The sequence below is a fragment of the Hyposmocoma kahamanoa genome, unplaced genomic scaffold, assembly GCF_003589595.1.
Source record: "Hyposmocoma kahamanoa isolate Upper Pololo Valley unplaced genomic scaffold, ASM358959v1 180, whole genome shotgun sequence".
In the NCBI taxonomy this organism is placed as follows: Eukaryota; Metazoa; Arthropoda; class Insecta; order Lepidoptera; family Cosmopterigidae; genus Hyposmocoma; species Hyposmocoma kahamanoa.
The window spans coordinates 3,596,303-3,616,136 of NW_020653711.1; the positions used below are offsets into that span (position 1 = coordinate 3,596,303).

Here is a 19,834-nt window from a genome sequence, read left to right on the forward strand (position 1 = left end):
CTACGAAGTGTGAGTGAGATAGAGAGTGACGCCGCTAATGTGTGAGACGGATAGATATTATTCGACTAGTGCGAGCACAATTCACAATAACGACAGTACGTTACGCTACTTCGTTTACTGCGCACCTTTCCGTATTCGTTCGTCTTGATTTCGTACTAACAACCTTTTGCTTCGTTTATTGGACCCCGATTGCTTTTGATTTGGATTTGGACTGTTTAGTTTCTCTTTTTTACGACCTTTGCTTTCCTCTGGACCACTGTGATTGTGTTGTGACACCATGTCCGTGTACACCGTACAGGAATATGCCAACATGAACCTCATTTATGGGGAATGCAGATGCAATGCTAGTGCTGCAGCTAGACTTTATCGTGAGAGGTACCCAAATGCTGCTCGTCATCCCGATCATCGAGTTTTTACGAATGTGCACCGTTTGCTCTCAGAGGGACGACTCCCAAGTGTCCAGTAATCAACACTTTATAATGAAAATTTTATATGATACCAAATGGCGGGACAACAAGTCGTGTGCCTGATGTTAGCCTACCCACCTGTCCATGGCAGTTGCAGTGCTTTAAATCGCAAATATCTGAGGAACACTGCCACTGTGCCTGTAATTTCACCAGGACCCTTCAAAACCGGAACGCATTAATACTTACATTACTGTTTGGCGGCAGAAATAGGTAAAGTGACAGTCACGGACCACATAAATGTGGTGGCAGTACTGTGAGTTCTTTCTCAAGATGGTGAAATTACAGGCACACGAGACTTGCTAACTTACGTCTCAGGGTGACCGGCGCAACGGCAGTGCCCCTCAAATCTTTGCAATTTAAAGTTCTGAGTGGCACTGCAACTGTTACGGACAGGCGTGTAGCTTACCATGCGCTCGACATATTCGTCCCGTTACTTGATATTATAAAAAAAGAGCTTTACTGCTACTAAAATTAATAAATTTCTATAAAAATATCAAGTAACCCATAAGTACAAGACTCGCATTAAGTCTGTTCTGTCACACCAGTGTATGTGGGACAATGCCCAATCCGAAACGCCAATGCGTGGGTGTAAGTGTGATGGCGAAATGCCAAAATAATGCCCGTTATTTGCAACAAAGCGAAGCCCAGTTCAACGTGTACCTACTCGGGTCATTTCTTTTCTGTAGGATGCGTCCTGAACCGAAGTCCATGCCCATCTCGGCGCCCTCAGGCCCGATGCTCGATTTACTGTATCTTGAAGTAAAAAACATTGGCACTGGTTTAACGTTAACCTCGAAAAACAAAAAACATTATGCGGGTTAAGAACCTTCAGATCTGTCTTTTGTCCGGTGGTGAAGTCACGGTTATCAGCGACCAACTGACAAATATCCTTAAAAAAAATTTGAGGTTTGAAGTTTTTAAAGATGTAGTGATGTAAAATCGAATGAAATAATCGTATGATAATATATAATATAAATAATATAATAATGAAATAATAAATCGATTTATATAGTTTAGAACAAATAATAAACATAACAGAAAAGATTCAATTGTTATGTTATTAAGTTACTGAAAAACTACACAACAAATTTAAAAAATCAACAATAAACAAACAAAAAGGCAACAACAAAAAAAAATCAACAGCAACGAAACGAAATCGACCCGCATACAAGGTCATTGTAATACAATTTGCACACGTATTCACGCGAGATTCGCTATAACCGATTCCATTTATCGATTCTATGGTGTAAATCTCTATGGATAAATATTCCGTTTTACGCATCAAGTAGTTGGGGTAATTTATTTTTATCATTATCATTTCATTTTCTACCTACCCAATATGTATATTGTAATATTTATTTAAAATTACGATTCCAATAAATACTGTTTGTTTTTGGTTTGTTATATTATAGCAAATTTACTATTTGTTTTCGTAACCCGGTTGAGAAATAATATGCATGCAACGTAAAAATTTGAAATGTCACTGTACCCATTCTATATGAAATGGAATATAGTATGTGATTATTAATATGATACAAAGTCGAACAACACAAACAAGAATTCCTTCGATCTGGCTGGACTCGAATCAGCCTCTGTTGCTACACCGGGGGGTGGCCATACGCACGCGCTTGCAACGTGTTTGCATCGCTGATTAAAATCGCGCGTGTGTGTAAAGGCAGACGATTAGCGACTGCATCGCTTCTAATAGTCGCCATGTATAACCGCTCTTACCATCTGAGCTACATCGATCGATCGAGTCAGTCATAAAAAAACATCATGACATTTAATGCAATAAATATACTTATTCGTAGTATATGAATAAATTGTATCATCTACGCAGTCAAGAGCATAACACGCCAGACATTATGAACTTTGGAACGTTCTTGTTTCATGGCTTGGCTCTTGACCCAATACAATATATGTATTTTAACGGTTAACATAGGCGAAAATCAACCATTACGCGTTGTGGCTAGCTACAGCTCAAACCAATGATAAACATAACATGCAACAAAATTGACGTTATTTATGCATTAAATACCGGTTATATCGTAAAGATTTCGGGACTAATTTATGTGAGTAAAAAGAGAAAGAATGAGGTGTAATTATGATTCACGAAACAAGTTTTGGTTTTCCTTAAGATTTGACATTCCTGCAGCACACGATCACGCAACACGCATGGGGTACCAATGATGTCATTGTAGGGAACCAAATCTCATTGGTAGAACTTACAACATGTTTTGTTATTCCTTCCAGATAATTTTTTTTAAGTAGATATGTGCGCATTTGACCTCCATATCACCTGATGGAAAGCGACGAAGAGGTCGACGATGTAGCATGCACACTTAAATTCCTCAAATCATTTGTGTTCATACATCAATTGTGTTATAAGTTAATAAAGTGTATCTACCTAAATATTGTTTTCACGAATTTATAATTAGTTTTATAACACTTGACAACCTCGGTGGCTTAGCGGTTAGCACAGTTGGCATAAATGATGAGGTCTCTGTTTCGATTCCCGGTAAGTCCAATTTGGAAAAGGAAAGTTTTCTAAACTGGTTTTTGTCTGGGTGTCCTGGATAATGCCTCAGAGTTAATTTCGTTGCACTCATAGTACAAGTAATTCCCTAGTTTGATATCAGGTAATTGGTGTGGGTTCTCGTAGATTATTTATTTGCTAAAATGGTTAGTTTGTTATTACAATTACGATCATCACTTCAAGTACCATCCGATAATATTCTTCTTATCAGGTTTTACTGATTTCGCCCTTTTGATTTTAGGTTTATATATTATAACTTATATACATATTATATAGTTGAAACCCGGCACTAGAGAAACGCTATATCGCGGGTGCTATGGACACACACATATGTAGACAACCACAAATTACAATCAAAATTAACAAGAGATATAAATATAGGCCATACAAATATTTATCCCGGCCCGGAATCGAACCTGGGACCTCTGCGTGGCGGCATGGTAACCGTTGGCCACGGAGACAGTTAAATTGTATGTATATAAAAACGACAGCGGAAGAGCAGGGAATATGTAGCTAGGCAGCAGCACAGGGAAACTCTTAAAAAATTATGATTTCGCCAAACGCCTTAGAAAAACTAAAAAAAAAAGCAACGAATATCAAAGAACATATTATGTCAAAAATAAACTAAATCGAAGTATGAATAAAGTTACAAACATTTCATAAAACCTGATTGTGCAGCCTTTCAATAAAACTATTTTTAAACAATTTATATTAAAGTTTGAATTCAATCGATTCAAACGTCTGATAATGCCAAAGTGATGTCGTTTATTTCACGGATGTCGCAACAAAGACTACACAACCGCTTGGCCCAAAACATTATGACGAAGACGTGTCATACTGATTAATGTGAACGATTAGTCAAGTTCCAGTTTGCAAAAATGTCAAACATTGTTCGCATTCTATAATATTCACACATGTATATGATAAAAAAAAACAACTGTGCCCGTAGGAACACGTGCATAAACAAAATAATTCTCACTCAACAACCTTAGGACAGCATATGATAATGTTGTGACTGTGCTTCTTAATATTAATAATACTCTATGGTATTCACCGTTCATGTCCTGTAATTGAAATCGGATTGTCACAGAAAAATATGCCTTAACTCCGTTACTTAACTCTTTCATGGACTGTACTTAAATACAGTTTATGTACTGTACACAAAAATGTCTTACTATCAAATTCTAATATTTAATTTTACGGTAAACTCTGATAAAAGAGTTAAAGCATGGCTTCCCATAGTGGTCCCTACCGCCCCCCCAAGTGGGCACTGAAGAGTCTAAGGGGGGGGTAGAAATTGGGGAGCGTTGTGCTATCCAGGGGGTGCAACTGCATTTGAAAAAAAAACTGAATTATCTATATAAATTATAATACATGTATATATAATTTTTTCCTTATGATTTTTTGTGTTAAGTTAACATAAAAAAACGTGTCAATAATATAATTTGTTGTGGTGGTGGGCGTTGAAATTTTTTTAAACTTTACTAAGTGGGCGATGAGCCAAAAAGTTTGTGAATGTATGGGTTAAAGTATTTAAAGCACGATATATATTCTGCTTAATAAAGAACGCTACATCCCACTAAACAAATTAGAAATAATAGAATCTTAAGCGATTAATGCTTCTACGAGAAAAATATGTTAATTGATATTTAGGACGAGATGTGAATTTCTCAACAATACAGAAGAAGTGAAGCTGAGCCGAGAAAATAACAAATGAAAACGTTTTAAAAAGGTAATGAGAAATATTTTACAAGCAATTCTATTGCAATAGAATTACTTCTAAAAGAAGGTGAAGGTGAATGTTTAGATATTTGTTACATAATGACGATTTCATAAATGTTAAAATACTGTGTGATTTCTTTAACTGGAACGGTGAGGAGACATTAGAAATCACAGGAGATAAAGGGAAACTGTCTTAAGAACTATTAGGTCAAGCGTTAGTTGTCCATAAAATTGAATATTATTGATTGATTCTTTTTTAATGCTGATCGTGTCAGTTACACAACAAACTGAGAGAGAAGGATCAGTTCATTGTGTCAGAGGATAAGCGAAGTGAAAGCAGAAGTTTTGGACAAATTTAATAAAATGTTATTTCATTCAATCATAATAGAAATGCTTAATATTCAATACTATACTGAAACATATTTTTCATACTCTTCGACACAGCCTCTTCAGGTGATGAAAATCGTTGACCGCGTGACTGGTTCTTAATTTTTGGAAATAAATAAAAGTCACAAGGTGCCAGGTGGGTAACAGTAGCCAACAGTGTCCAGTTTTATTAAAACAAGAAGCAATCATCCGCTTAGAAGCACTTTGCACGCGCCACAGTGGTTAGTTTCGGCTCATCTCGAAAGACCCATACGCTCGATTGCTGCTTTGTTTTGGGATCGCAACTATAAATCCATGTTTCGTCATCTGTTACTATGTCTCACACCAAATTTGACGCCCCTTCGTTGCATCTGGTAAGCATGGCATTGCACCATGTGACGCGGTCCGTTTTTTGAGCCTCAGTCAAATTGTGTGGGATCCACTGAGAGCACAGCTTTTTCACACCCAAATGTTTGTGTAGTATTGATTGCATTTGACTCATGCCTATGCCTAAAGATGCCCGAATTTCATGGTATGTCACATGCCTGTTTGTTTTGATCATACGGCGCACAGCATCGATGTTTTTGTTGTTCACAGCAGTGAACGGGCGACCATCACGAAATTCGTCACTGAGATTCACATGACCGCGTTTGAATTCTGCAAATCAGCTATAAATAGTCGTCTTGCATGGTCCTTCATCGCCAAAAGCAGTTTGAAGCCGAGCGAAGCTCCGCTGAGCTGTTAAAGTACACTTAAAGTCTTGAAAATCATACTACGAAAATTTTCACGAGTTAAATCCATGGTGATGTAGACAACCAATTTCTAAAATCACGCCACAGTGTAAAAACAAGTGACAGTCAGATGAAACAAACTGTATTCTACAGCCAAAGAGTTCCATTGTAAACGTTGTAATTACTTTTTAAATATTGTTTATGTAAGTGGCCAGTTCCGGAAACTTATAGTGCGCCCTATGTAAATATTGTATGAAAATTAGTAGGGGCTTCTACAAAAGAAGCGCCCTAAATTAAAAATTTTATGAAGGAAAGAGAAGGAGACGAAGACGGATAATAGCATTTAGGGAACAGATTAAAAGAAAGTCTAAGTAAGCAGCTATTAAGAGGTCAAGGAGCTGGCTATGGATCGTGAGGAATGAAGGAAGCTACACCGTCAAGAGAATAAATAGAGCTAAAGAAGAGAGAAGTACCTAATCGAAATATTTATGGTTCCGTAAAGAAAAATCATGAACAATGTTTCGAAGTTCAATTTTCAATTCAATCAATTTATTAAACACTACTAATCATTCGTAAGTCAGATTCCTAAAAAAAATGAGAAAGAAACTAAGGGTTGCGCTTGTAAATATATATGTATTTATTCATACTTATCATTACCAGTAATTTGAAAAAATATCATAGGTGGAAACAACCTGATAGAATTTAAAGGGTCACTCCCAAGGACGATTATACTATATAGATATATATAGATTATAGATACGAGTAAATTTTTGAAGTGGTTACATAAAAAAAACTTTGCTATAACTTAGTTCATTTTAGATTTTAATTTGATCATAAGATTGTTTACTTAGCCTTTTTTCAGTGACGTGTCACTAACATAAGTCTCGTATATCTGCAGCTAACAGCAAAACATAAACAGGTAACAAAACTGTCTGACCACATTTCAGCTGGCTAACTGACTCATTTAGCAAATAAATAACACTCAAATGTCGAATAATAATTTTACTTCCCCAAACAAAATGTGAGCAGTCAATAAAAATTTGGTTACAGATAAAACATGTTTTTGTGCAAAATAAAAATTATTGTCTTCCTACATTGTATGGTATTGTCATGCTTGGTACCTGTAATATTAGTCAAACTTTTTTGTTACACATGTCAAGCATCATCAAAAAATTATTAGCAGATGTTGGAACAGGCAGGCAGGCATGACTACCTAAACTCTGCCATCCAGTAATTAAATTGCGGCTATGTGACATAACCATTTTTTGAGAAATCATAGAAAACCATAGATAACCCAGTTTTAGAATATTGAATTTTTTTTATGATATTTTAGCTATGCATTATTAGGGTAAGTTCCAATAAGTCAGATAAGTTAACTTTAACTGTTTTGAAATAGAGAATTTCGAGCTCTATCTTTTGCTATTTAAAATGAATGTTTGAACACTTGTCACTTTTGTGGACAACAGAACGTTGTTAAAAAATTAAGAAAACTGCCCTTACTGATTTCTCATCATTACTCACCATTATTTATTTACTCACTAACAGACAGATTCTATTAAACTGGGAGACTCTTTTGTGGTCGAACTGACTACTATTGCATTTACCCTGATTGAGTATTGCATCAAAGCCCACTTAACATTTTTCAGGACAGATTCTATTCTACGTATATAAATGTGATCAACTGATAGAATCGTCTCTTAACATAACGTAAGATGGTGGCGAATGATGGGCTCCTCCAAGAAGAGAGTAGACTGGCAATTGTCCGCTAAACAGTGTACTTTGATATCTTAATTCTAATGTTTGAAAAAAATGCTAATGTTCTAATTCTAATGTTACATTTTGTGATAAAGATTTGATTACTATTATAAGTTCTTAAACAATTTTTTAACACTATTAAACATCATAGTAAGTAATTACCATAGTCGTTTTCCTTAAAACCTTATTGCAACATTATCAAAACATATTTTCCTTAGAAAATCAACGTATTAGGGTGCGTTTCCACTGATGCAGAGCTGGGCGGAATGGAGAGGAGCGGACCGTGAATTGGCCAATCACAATGCTCGGAATCTCCAGTCCGCATCAGTGGAAATAATGTAAGTGGAGCAGAGCGGAGTTTCAAATAAAATATATGAACACGCAGCCCCGGGCCAGACAGAACGGAGTGGGACGGTGCGCCGTGGCGGGTAGGGTAGACTTGTCAGGAAAGGACTTGTTTGCTACATTTTAGTTTAGTAAGCGATATTATATCATAAATTTTACTCGTCATCAACATTGCATGTGAATTAAAATGGGTAAGAAGCTAATTGAAAGTGTCAAAAAATTTCCATGTTTATGGGATACACAACTGACAACATACAAATGCAATGAAACCAAAGATGCAAATAAAAGCGCTGCTTTTTTTACCGACATCATGACATATGCTCTCTCCAAGATATTGAATTTTACTGATTTGGAACATGGCTCAATGCAGCTCTGGTCTGCACAACTCAGCTTTGCTCCACTCCGCCCCGCTTCGCTCTGCTTCAATAGTAACACTTGCCACTTTTCACTGCTCTTCTCCGCTCCACTTCGCCCAGCTCCGCATCAGTAGAATCCCTAACTTTACCAGATATTTTAGTGTATAATTTTTGTGATGCAAATAATCTAGAAAACACCAGTAGAGAGTAATAAGCTGTACAGACAAGCTGTCGGCTGCCGTACTACTACACTATCCACAACGAAACTTGTCAGTATGCCACAATTCAACTATTTCTGCCCCCATGATTTGCGAAAAACCATTAGTGGCGTGTCCGTCCATGTCCTAGAAAACTTTATATGTCGCTATCGCTTTGAATATCAGTGATATAGAACACACGTGCTGTTTGTTAATGATACCAACAACAATCCAATAATAATTAATCTAATACTAAAGGCTGTATTGAACTCTGATCGTAACAATTACATGAAAACAATAGTACATGCAAAGGATGGGAAAACTTCATTGTTTATAAATTATGTTATATAGGCAATGAATAGAACTAATGAGGAAAACATCATTTAATTGTAAAACTTACCTGTTTGTTTGACGAATCTGCGTATTATTTGAGTTTGTGAGAAAAAATAACGATCTACCAGGAAACATAAAAAAAAATCGGTTAAAAGAATGCATAAATCACCAATTAACCTCAACCAAAACAATACACAGAGATATTTACATGAAAAATGGCACTTTGACATTTCGCCTTTTTGGTAAATAAAAAAGTAAATTTCTGTTTACACCTACACATTTCGAGCTATTACAGTGTTATACTAATTGCCTAAGTATCATCTGTGTAGTAATAATATCACTTTTTGCGCGCAGCTCAGATTCCATGTAAGCGAATCACAAATGTGTGTCTATAAAGATCGTTTGTGTAAAAACTACAGGAATTATGTTACATAATAATATTTTTGCACATATAACTATTCTTTCCAATTTAGGGAAGAAAACATTAAGTGTTTGTTTCTTGGACAGCTAATTAATACCAAGTATTACTAAGCATTTTAATACAATAGAAAGCTTTGAAAATGCTCATTCAATCGTTCCCGCCTATTCTATGTCCAAAAGTGAAAAAATCTGCAGAAAATAAGTTTTAATTTAAACCCATGTTTTGTTCATTTGCAGATGTACCGGCTGCGCTAAGTACAGTCAAAAAATGCACGATAATACAAAAATGGAGATTCCTGATATTCAAGACAGCGTAAGTATTTACAAAAATAATAATGATAAATTTACAAATAAAATAGATAAATTAAACAGTGAATACATGAAACATTCACATATTAAACAATAATCTTCAGAGAAGGTGAGTTATAAATTATAATACACTAATTGCTTGGCTAATCAATTTAATTCATCTAAATATAGGTATACAATAATAAAAACCGTCGCGTACAGTGTTCAACAAGTTGCCTAATTGACTAGTCTTCGAACTGTTGACAAACCAAAGCATTTCTATGTATTTAAAATATAATTGGAACGAACTTTAGACCAAGACTGTACACTGTACATTGCATTATTATTGGCCTCAGTCCAAAATGAACTTACAATAGTTTTAGCGATACACTTGGTGCATTTTAAATTAAAAAAATACTTCAACTGAAGCGTAAAATGACAAAACTAGTGTTTACTCCTTAGTGAATAAAGGTAAATATTGTTTGATAACTGTGATACCTACCTAGCTTGTAATTGATACTTACTTATAGTGATGTGAATGATTTTTGGTGAAACAAAAATGAATATAAACAAAACGACTTATCAAAAAAAAGTAACTAAGCAGCGATTATTATACAAGGTTAGTGTATCTTATTACCTACGTATATCGACATATTTTACGTGTTGTATTTGCTAGTGTATTTCACCAGCAAATAAACAGGCACATGGGATTATCAACTTAGTCTCGGGGTGACGAGTGCGGTGGCAGTGCTCCTCAAATCTTTTATATTTGAAGTTGTGAGTAGGTAACACTGCAACTGCTATGGACAGGCGTGTCGCTTAATAATACCAGACGCACGACTTGTTCGTCTCATCACTTGTTTCATAGTAATAATCCGAACCGTGTAGCTACAATTCCTATTACGCTACGTAGTTACCTGCCGAGTTTCAAAATTGCCACCGTAATTATACATCGAGCATATTGTAGAAAAATTGCAATGTAAGATCTGGTAGTATAGCCAATATTACTACTATAATACCTACTAGTGATGCAACAGACCTCTGTTTCTGCTTTTCCAATTAAAAAAATAAAGAGGAAGCTTTTTCACGTCGGTTTCCGTTTCTGATTCCACAACTTTTATAACGGAAATTTTATCGACCGTTTATAACGTTCGCGATAGTTCAGGCGAGTGCGCGTATTCTTTGGCGGTACGGTAGTGCCTGAGGCGCGTGGATCTTAGCAGTTTCGTGATATTGTATACAAACCAAATACAACCCCAGTTTGGATGCGAACTAGTTCATTAGATCTTTGTAGTATTTACGCTTCCGCTTCCGTTTCTGCTAAAATTTGCTTTTGACATCTGTTTCTGTTTCCGGTATGACATTTCCCTTGCACCACTACTACTTACCTATGCATTTGGGTTGTACCTAGTAATAAAAAACAGAAGTAGTACAATCATATAATTTTAAAATCGTAATGATTTTGTTTCAAAACAATAATTTACCTTGACCATGTGAGCGTAAGTAACCAGATGACTAAATAGGTATGTAATTATACACAGAGATAAGAAAACCAGACTTCTTGGTGCAAACATTGACGTAGGGTTTGTTTAAGCATTACCTCTAGGCTAATTTTAAAAATCGATAGGGTTAAACAAAAATCAAAAGCAACCAAAAAAAATTTAATTGGTTTGTATAAGAGCGAACATCCCATGTAAGGCGAGCTTGACTACTTTATTAACACTAGAAACCCTTGTAAAAGAGTTTGTCCAAGGAAATACCTACTGCCACCTTACCTATTTCTGCCGCCAAGCGGTAAAGCGAGTATAAGGGCGCCTTCAAATTAGACGCTTGCAGAAGCGCTGCATTGGCGCGACCATAGATTTAGTCTATAGGTACCCTATATACTAAAACGATGGGCGCTACTGTAGCGCGGTAACCGCGTATCTGTAGCGCTTCAGTCATTTTTAGTTCACTAATTGTGACTGTAAAATAGGTGCGCGCGTATCACGACAGTGGCGCTTTCATATATTGTATAACAATTAGTAGTGGCGCAGCTGCAGCGCCATAGTGGTGCTACTGCAGCGCTTTTATAAGATTCTTATTCGAAGGGGCCTTTACTGTATTCCGGTTTTTAAAAAGTAAGGGTGGTGATGTAATGTGTCGAAGCAATGTGACTTCTCTAGTAGGTCACTGGATTGCATATTGAAGGAAATGTTGAGTAGGCGTATATGAGATGGCGACACTGGCAGGATCCATCTTTTGTTGTGCAGTGAGGTAGTTGGGATGTCATCTGGTTAGCGACGTATAGTGAAACAGGAATAATTTTAGATAGTGTGTTTATTCCTTCATGGTGCAAATAGAAGTGAATTAATAATTCAAATACAATATAAAGAATCTTATGCCTACTCAGCATTTCCTTCAATATGCAATCCAGTGGTCTGCTAAAGAAGTCACGTTGCTTCGACACATTACAACTCCCCCGAAAAATACCATGGTTCAGTGATGAAATTACGGACACATGAGACTTGTCAACTTGTGTCTCCAGGCGACGAGCGCAGTGGCAGTGCCCCTCAGATCTTTACGATTTATGCTCTGAGCGGTACTGCAACGGTTAGGGGTGTGTAGCTTACCACCACGAACACGACTTGTTCGCCCCGTCATGCGTCACCTTGATACCTTAAAAAAACTGTATACTTAAGGTGGAAAGCTCGATGGTAGATCTACAGGGTTTCATGTCAAAGAGTTGCGTTTAAAATGTAAATGGGCATATTTATAATACACTTGTCGAAAGTCTGTATGTAGTATGTATGTACTATTTAAGAAAATTATGAAAAACGTTGCAAAATTACTTTAACAAATTTAACAATTTAAAACATGTACATCAATAAGGTTTCAAACTAAACCTTAAGTCAAAGGTCAGAAGTCATTCACGGATGAAGCAGTATCGATCTGCGCCTCTACCATGAGTTTACAATGACAATTGTCACTAGCGAGCGCGTAAAACATTTGACAATTTTGTATGATAAATTGTACAGCGTCTATAACGATCACAAGGATGCTACAAACCTTAATACAGGTTTTGTGTACCAAATATTTCAGACTGTTGCTACCGACAGCTGTCACTGTAATCTCATGGTAGAGGCCCTTATATTTATTATCGGATATCGCGCGGAGAAACTCGATACGCACGTCGTTTTCACTTATTACACGGACATAAAGATTTTTCTGACCGGCGTAAATCGATTCCGTATCAATAAGTGACTCTCTGAGTTACTTATTGTTATTTTTTTTAACTTTGACATAATAAATAGACTTCGTATTTATCAATCTATTTTATTTTCATAATATACAGGTAAAGTACATACAATAAAAGCTTAGATACTAGAAAGTAAAACTAGGATTAAATTTAATTTAAAATAGGAAATGAAACTATTTTTCTGGATTTAAATCCGGAAAAATAGTTTCATTTCCTATAGGATTAAATTATATGAATAAAATTAAGTCCCTGCGGCAAGGTGCCCGAGATGCTGGCAGCGAGCATACCTCTTTGTATGGCGATGCAAATGCGTTGGGCAAGGTACGAGTAGCTGGCTTTTGGGTTTCCCAGACAGTCTATTAATTTTTTGGGATAAAATTTTGTACTTCATATTTTGACGTTACTTTATTATGAATAAGAATTGATTTCTTTAAAATTTTCTAGGAATAAAATTAACTAGTCATGCATATTATAATAACATACGAAATATATGTATCATAAGGAAATTGAACTTTAAACTCCAATGAAATTGACGTAATTCGGTATTACAACACAAGCAGGCACGTACAGGGTCAAGAGCACATAAAGCTTGGCAGATTTAAATTGAACTCTATATGGCTTTGGACAAGAGCTCGCGAACGGTCCAAAATCCTGTGTCGAGCAAGTAGTGTACATTGCTTGGTCATTTTGACAAAGTTCAAAGATGATACGTCAATTTACCAATAATGCTGTGGATTGGACTTCTACTTATAACTTACAATCACAACTGAATCAGTGAGGAAACTAATATTTTATAAGTAAATAAATTTATACAAAATACTGCGGAAGTGTTTCAACTTGCAACATTTAACTCAAACTTACAAACAAATTATGGAAGTTAATAATATAGGCTTGTAAAAACGAAGGTCCAGTACAAATGAGAACTTTTGGTGAAATTACAGGCACATGAGACTTGTCAACTTATGTCACAGGTGACGGGCGCAGTGGCAGTGCCCCTCAGATGTTTGCGATTTAAAGCTCTTAATGGCACTGCAACTGCTATGGACAGGCGTGTAGCTTACCATCACGCGCACGACTTGTTCGTCCCGTCACTAAATACATATTATAAAAAAAGACTTTTAAACCTTTCAGCCAATCCGAACGGTAATAAAAAGAAAGAATTTTCTTCCATTTCAATATCTTTATTATCGCTTTTTCGTTTTTTAAGTAATTTGACAAATTAGCTGCTATATAAATAATTACGTCAACCCTAAAGAAAAGCCTTAATACAGTCTCCATTGAACCACTAAATACGTTAATGAGTTAACAAACTAATTATAACTACTTACTAGTAAGTACTTCTACTTCATACAAGTGAATATGGTCAGTCGAACGATAACAATACGGTAAACGTAACGTTTTTGCCCGTGTAAAGGTTTCGGATACTTTTTGGTTTATAATGTTCATTGAAATTCGTCGCGAGTTTTCTGCACTTGAAGTAAGTTAATGTTTCAAGTTTTCTTACTTAGGTGTAGGCTATAAAATATTTAAGTTATAAAACTGTATTTTGTACCCTTGGTATAGATAATAAGGCCACATGTGACCATACGTGCTTATATCACATGGAAGTAAAAAAAAATATTCGAATTGATGAAATGTGTTCAGACCGAGAGACTCAGAAGGTCAGCAGGTGGGCAGTGTTTTTTTTTATAATATCAAGATGAGCAAGTCGTGTGCCTGGTGGTAAGCTACACGCCTGTCCATAACATTTGCAGTGTCACTCAGAACTTAAAATCGCAAAGATCTGAGGAGCACTGCCACTGCGCCTGCCGCCATGAGACATAAGTTGATAAGTCCAATGTGCATGTAATTTCACTAGTACCCTTGCCCTTCAAAACCGGAACACAGTAATGCTGACATTACTGCTTGGCGGCCGAAATAGGTGAGGTGGCACACAAGGAGCTATACTGCTACTAAAGCTAATGAGATTCATTAGACCCGACAACCAATCAGTACCGGTTTTATACCTATAGTGCAGGGTGTGTGGCGCACACGGGTGCAGGGGTTTAGGGGACGCCGAGAGCCGCTCTCGACACCTCCAGAGAGCTTGCGCCTGTCGCGACACAAGCGAAGTAAACTAAATAACTGTATTTTGATCGCGGGCATACTAGAGGGCGCAGGACATTGATTGCACCCGGGTGCTACATGGGCTAGCGCCGGCACTGCAGCCTATAACATTATAACATTATTGGTTGCTGACATATCTCCTCCGAGCTCGGCTTTGTTAAATAACCGACCCAACGGTAGGTTTCTACAGAATTTGATTGTAAGTAGTAAGTGCGGACAACGGCACTTCGATCTTTACACTTAAGGTTTGAAGTCATTTCTATGCCGCTTACAATAACACGTCTAACAAAAGTTCAAAGTGCTATTAACTGTACAAGTACATTATTTTCAAGTAGGTATTCACATTTTATACGTATGTATTCTAAATACGTATCTACTAAAGAAGCAGACGCAGTAACGTCTAAATTTTATCAAACTGCGCCGTAATCCTGTAAACTGATACGACTATATAAGCATAGGTACTTTAAAAGAAGTTTTCAAACCGATTCTTCTCCTATCTAAGTGGTTACATCTATAACAAGCAAATAGGTATTTGAACATACACTTCCTAAATAAGAACATTTAATTTTGCAAAAAGAAGCTAACAAAGTGATATATTGCTAAAAATTCGTGTGGATACGTAAATCGTAAATAAACACAAACTTACTCACACAATCATACGCAATAATACTCGTGGCACTACATTTCAGTCTTGCAGTATTTAATTAAGGGTATACACCCTTATAACTATATATACATATAGTTATCACTGTTGTGCTAATATTATCCATGGAAATATTGTTCCCAAGTGGTAGAGGGAGATCTAGGCCCTTAATCTGCTAATCGATAGAGTGCCAATAGCACGATTTTGTACGTTTGGTATTTGTTATTTTGCTACAAGTTAAGAGTAGTGGCTTGTCAGTGGCAACAGCGCGTAGTCTACTAATTATTTAACATTTCTTTAGATTCCTTTTTCATTTACAAATTTAAGGGCTTATAAATATGGATTATCGAGTATTATTTTATAAAAACTTTGAAGATTAAATTGCTGATAAAAATTAAAACATGCATTGTAACTTCCACGGTAGTTTTGGTAAAGCAACATCTATCATTAGGGATTAACTACCTCCGTGGCCGAACGGTTACCATGCCGGCCTGACACGCAGAGGTCCCAGGTTCGATTCCCGGGCCGAGAGAAATATTTGTATGACCTACATTTATTTCTCTCGTGAGTTTGGGTGCAATTTGTGGTTTTCTATGTGTGTGTCCATGGCACCTGCGACACAGGGTTTCCCTAGTGCGGGGCTATATTGAGAGTGTGCGTTATTATAATGAATAAAGCCAACAGTGCCATTGCAAGTAGATTTTAGCAGAATCACAAATATTAACAAAAAAAAGGAAAAAGAAAAAAAAATCTATGTGTTCGATCTTGGTGTTCATAATCATAACAAATCTAGTGGAGTTATTTCACAAAAAAGTCAATAAATAAATGTTATCATAACTTCAATCTTAGTGGAATTTCAATGGAATTACAATGACTTTTGAATTATCCGGTTTTGAAGGGTAAGGTTACTGGTGAAATTACAGGCACATGTGACTTGTCAACTTATGCCTCAAGGTGTCGGGCGCAGTGCCAGTGCCCCTCAGATTTTTGCGATTTAAAGCTCTGAGGGGCACTGCACCTTTTATGGACAGGCGTATAGCTTACCATTAGGCACATAACTTGTTCGTCCCATCACTTAATATTATAAAAAAGCAGACTAGGTGCCCTGGTGTCCTGAAATGCGGACCTTGAACCTTATTTGGGCATATGGTAGTAAAATTTTTTTATTGCAATCAAAACATTCATCACTGGGACAATAACATAACTAGACGGTGTATCATTGCAAATATTTTTATTAATATTTTCCATTCAACGATAAGGGGACATCTCGAATTTAAACAAGTACTGTATAAATGTAATTAAGATAAAGGATAAGTATGCTATTTACTTATTGTAAGCATAAAACAATAAAATTTTACAGAACTAGAGATTTCACAATAGTAAAATTGTTATCAAAATATAAAGGATGTACAGCAAAGTACAACATATTTTGTACCCATGGTGTTGTAACACACCCAAGCAATGTGGGCCACAATAGACACATATAACCATGCGTCAAAAGTGCGTTTATCAAATGAAAGGGTTAAAAATAATAAGAACTTCTTACTTATATGGCATACACTGTAATGCTAGCTATCGTGGTGTAAGGATTTGTCAATCGGCGTATTAGGATAATCGCCGATTGTTGCCCAAATGGCACCTGACTTACACGCATACAGGAAAGAGATGATACGTTGTCGTGCCGGGAGGCTCCTTTCGTATACCCTACAAACCTTTTGTGCACGAACTACATGAAACATGTGAAAAACGATAACTCAACTATTTATGCATAAAAATGTTATCGACCAATTTGGTTCATAGAATCTTCAAAGTTTTCTACTGATAAGTTGTCATTTTGCAGATGTGGCCTTATTACACCAAGGGAGATTTTTATTTTCGAGTACCTAATCCAATTCCGTCAGATCCCTTAATACTCTGCGCCTGAATTTCCGTCGTATTTCTTTAAAAAAAATTCTCCAATCTTGGCATACAGTTATCCATATTACAAAGAGACCTTGCACCTCCTGAGTCCATTGCCAATTAAATTGGATACTAGGTTAACGTTGCGTATTAATTGACTCGATCGTTTTCCACAACCAGACGCAGTAGCGCCTTTTTGCATGATTTCGTTACACTTCCATATACATATACCTAAACCACTTCCTAATTCGTAATACTAATAAATTACTTACCTATTCAGTATAAACATCAAGATGAACATAGAGCTCCTTGTGAAAGAGTTCATCCAGAGAAGTACGATCACCGTACCTATTTCTGCCGTCAAGTAGTACCTAATATGAGCATAACTGCGTTCCGGTTTTGAAGGGTAAGGGTGCTGATGAAATTACAGACGCGTAGTACTTTTTTTTATAGCGTCAAGTGATGGGACGAGCAGGTACACCTGATGCTGAAGCTGAAGCGCACGCCTGTCCATAACGGCGGCAGAAATAAGTAAGGCATTACTTCCCTAGACGAACTCTTTCACAAGGAGCGCTACTGCTACTAAAGCTTATGGTCTTGGAGTTGTCAACTTATGTCTCAGGGTGACGGGTGCTGTGACAGTGACCATCAGATCTTTGCGATTTAAATCTTTGAGTGGTAATGCAACTGTCGTGGATTAGCGTATTGCTTATCACTTGTTCATCTCGTCGCTTGATATCATATAAAACCATGCATCCAAGGAGATCTTTGCCGATATAAGCAAAATATATAACTGTATCTGTATATATGTACACGTATCTAATAAAATTATGTAATACTGAGTAGCTAGCTTTTAATAGTACTTAATTGAATTAGTACTACTCGAATACTTTTAATGCATAAGTACAAAAAAGATAACAGCTTGGTTCTCGGAATCAAAAGAACCTCAGAAGAAGTCCATCATTCCAAATTCGTGATAAAAAACAATCACGGAAGGTATCGCCTTGTTCGCGGAAAACCATGGAAACAAAAAACCAAAAATACTTTTTCCTTGCACTGTTATTCTAGTATTTATTTGGTCTGTGGTTATCACGGAGAAAAACGTGCCATTTTTTATTCTACCATTGTCAGTAATCATATACTTGGATCTGTACTTGCACGCTTGCTACTCGTACTTAGTATAGCTACAGGCTAAGAATTTCCTTGTAATGTCGAAGTAAAGGAGCCACCACTCTTATTGACACGGAGTCGCATTGCGCCGGTAACAAAAATCTTTGTGCATAGTGTGAAAAAGACGTTAGTTGTATGTTTTACGTCGGCAGTCCGAGCGGAAGCGAAATGCGCAACATCCTTTTCGCTCTTATTGCATGGACATAAAGTTTTTCTTACCGGCTCAAGCCGATTCCGTATATCTCCCTTACTTATAAGAAAAAAGACGACTTTTGATTTTTCCTTCTTTATAAATATAAAAAAGTATCTATTTATTATAATATTTTGTATCGTGATTACCACTCTAAGACTTTACTACTTAAGTGGTAATGAAGATACAAAGTATTTTACGTCGAATATTTTACGTCAATTTACAAAGGATGCTCTAATAAGTCGCTTTCCAAATTTTTTATTAACAGTCTGACAAGCGGGCCAGAGCCCAAAGTTGTTACAATGCAATAGAACATTGCAAATCTGTTATTATCGAAGTCAGGTTCTTTTGATGCGGTCTTAAATATAATTCAACATTTCTATCGCACTTTATAACATCGATGTACTGGTTACTACCTCCAGTCGGCATTTTCCTTTTGTCGCGCGCGCATGTTGCGGAAACGGCAATTTTCCCGCGATAGCAAAAGGCGGGAAAACTTAATTCGTGTTTCGAATATCGTGTTTTGAAAAGTATGAGAGCGAGTTTATAATATGTGATATTTAGTGAAATAATACTGTTTTATTATTATGAAATTAAGCGTACATTGGACGGATAACATGCCTTCAAAAACTAAAGAGGTAAACAAACTTAAATATTTACTTATATTTTTCTACACTGCCTCCGCCGCTTTTCGTAACTGTTTCCGTTATTTTTATAAGAAAAAATCTGAAAAAACATAAAACCTAACCTAAAACGTTCAAGGTTATATGGTTGGCAAGCTCATTTACTATACGATAATGGTCAGATTATAACTTTGATTGATTTAAGACCATCTTCTAAGTATAATTTCTTTTTAATTTAAATTTTTTATGGAAAGTCATGAGTTTCAATCACAAATTAAAAACCTACACACAATAAGCGCCGGAAAAGGATTTCCAGACTGTTACAAAAAAAAACTTGTAACTTTTAGTTTAGCCAAATCATTGTTTTAAAAATAGTGACTATTCCGCATTAAGTTGTTTAGAAAATTGTCACATCCGCGCACATTGTTTTCAGTGTCACATCTATCATT

The 19,834-nt window shown here is 36.3% G+C and overlaps 2 protein-coding genes across 4 annotated transcripts in view; one reads left to right on the forward strand and one right to left on the reverse strand.

Moving 5' to 3' along the window:
- The window catches only part of LOC113225941 (methyl-CpG-binding domain protein 4-like), an 83,634-nt gene that overhangs the window by 62,973 nt on the left and 827 nt on the right, over positions 1–19,834 (reverse strand). The gene's annotated exons all lie outside the window — the stretch shown is intronic.
- LOC113225939 (calcium release-activated calcium channel protein 1-like) overlaps positions 1–19,834 on the forward strand; it is an 83,914-nt gene that overhangs the window by 38,546 nt on the left and 25,534 nt on the right. For 2 of the 3 annotated variants that reach the window (XM_026458415.1, XM_026458417.1), the window contains exon 2: positions 9,466–9,541. In XM_026458415.1, the coding sequence (XP_026314200.1) occupies positions 9,497–9,541 (45 nt within the window). In that variant the 5' untranslated portion in view covers positions 9,466–9,496. Of the gene's footprint in view, positions 1–9,465; positions 9,542–14,125; positions 14,232–19,834 lie in introns of those variants that run through there. The other variant, XM_026458416.1, reaches the window with a different exon arrangement.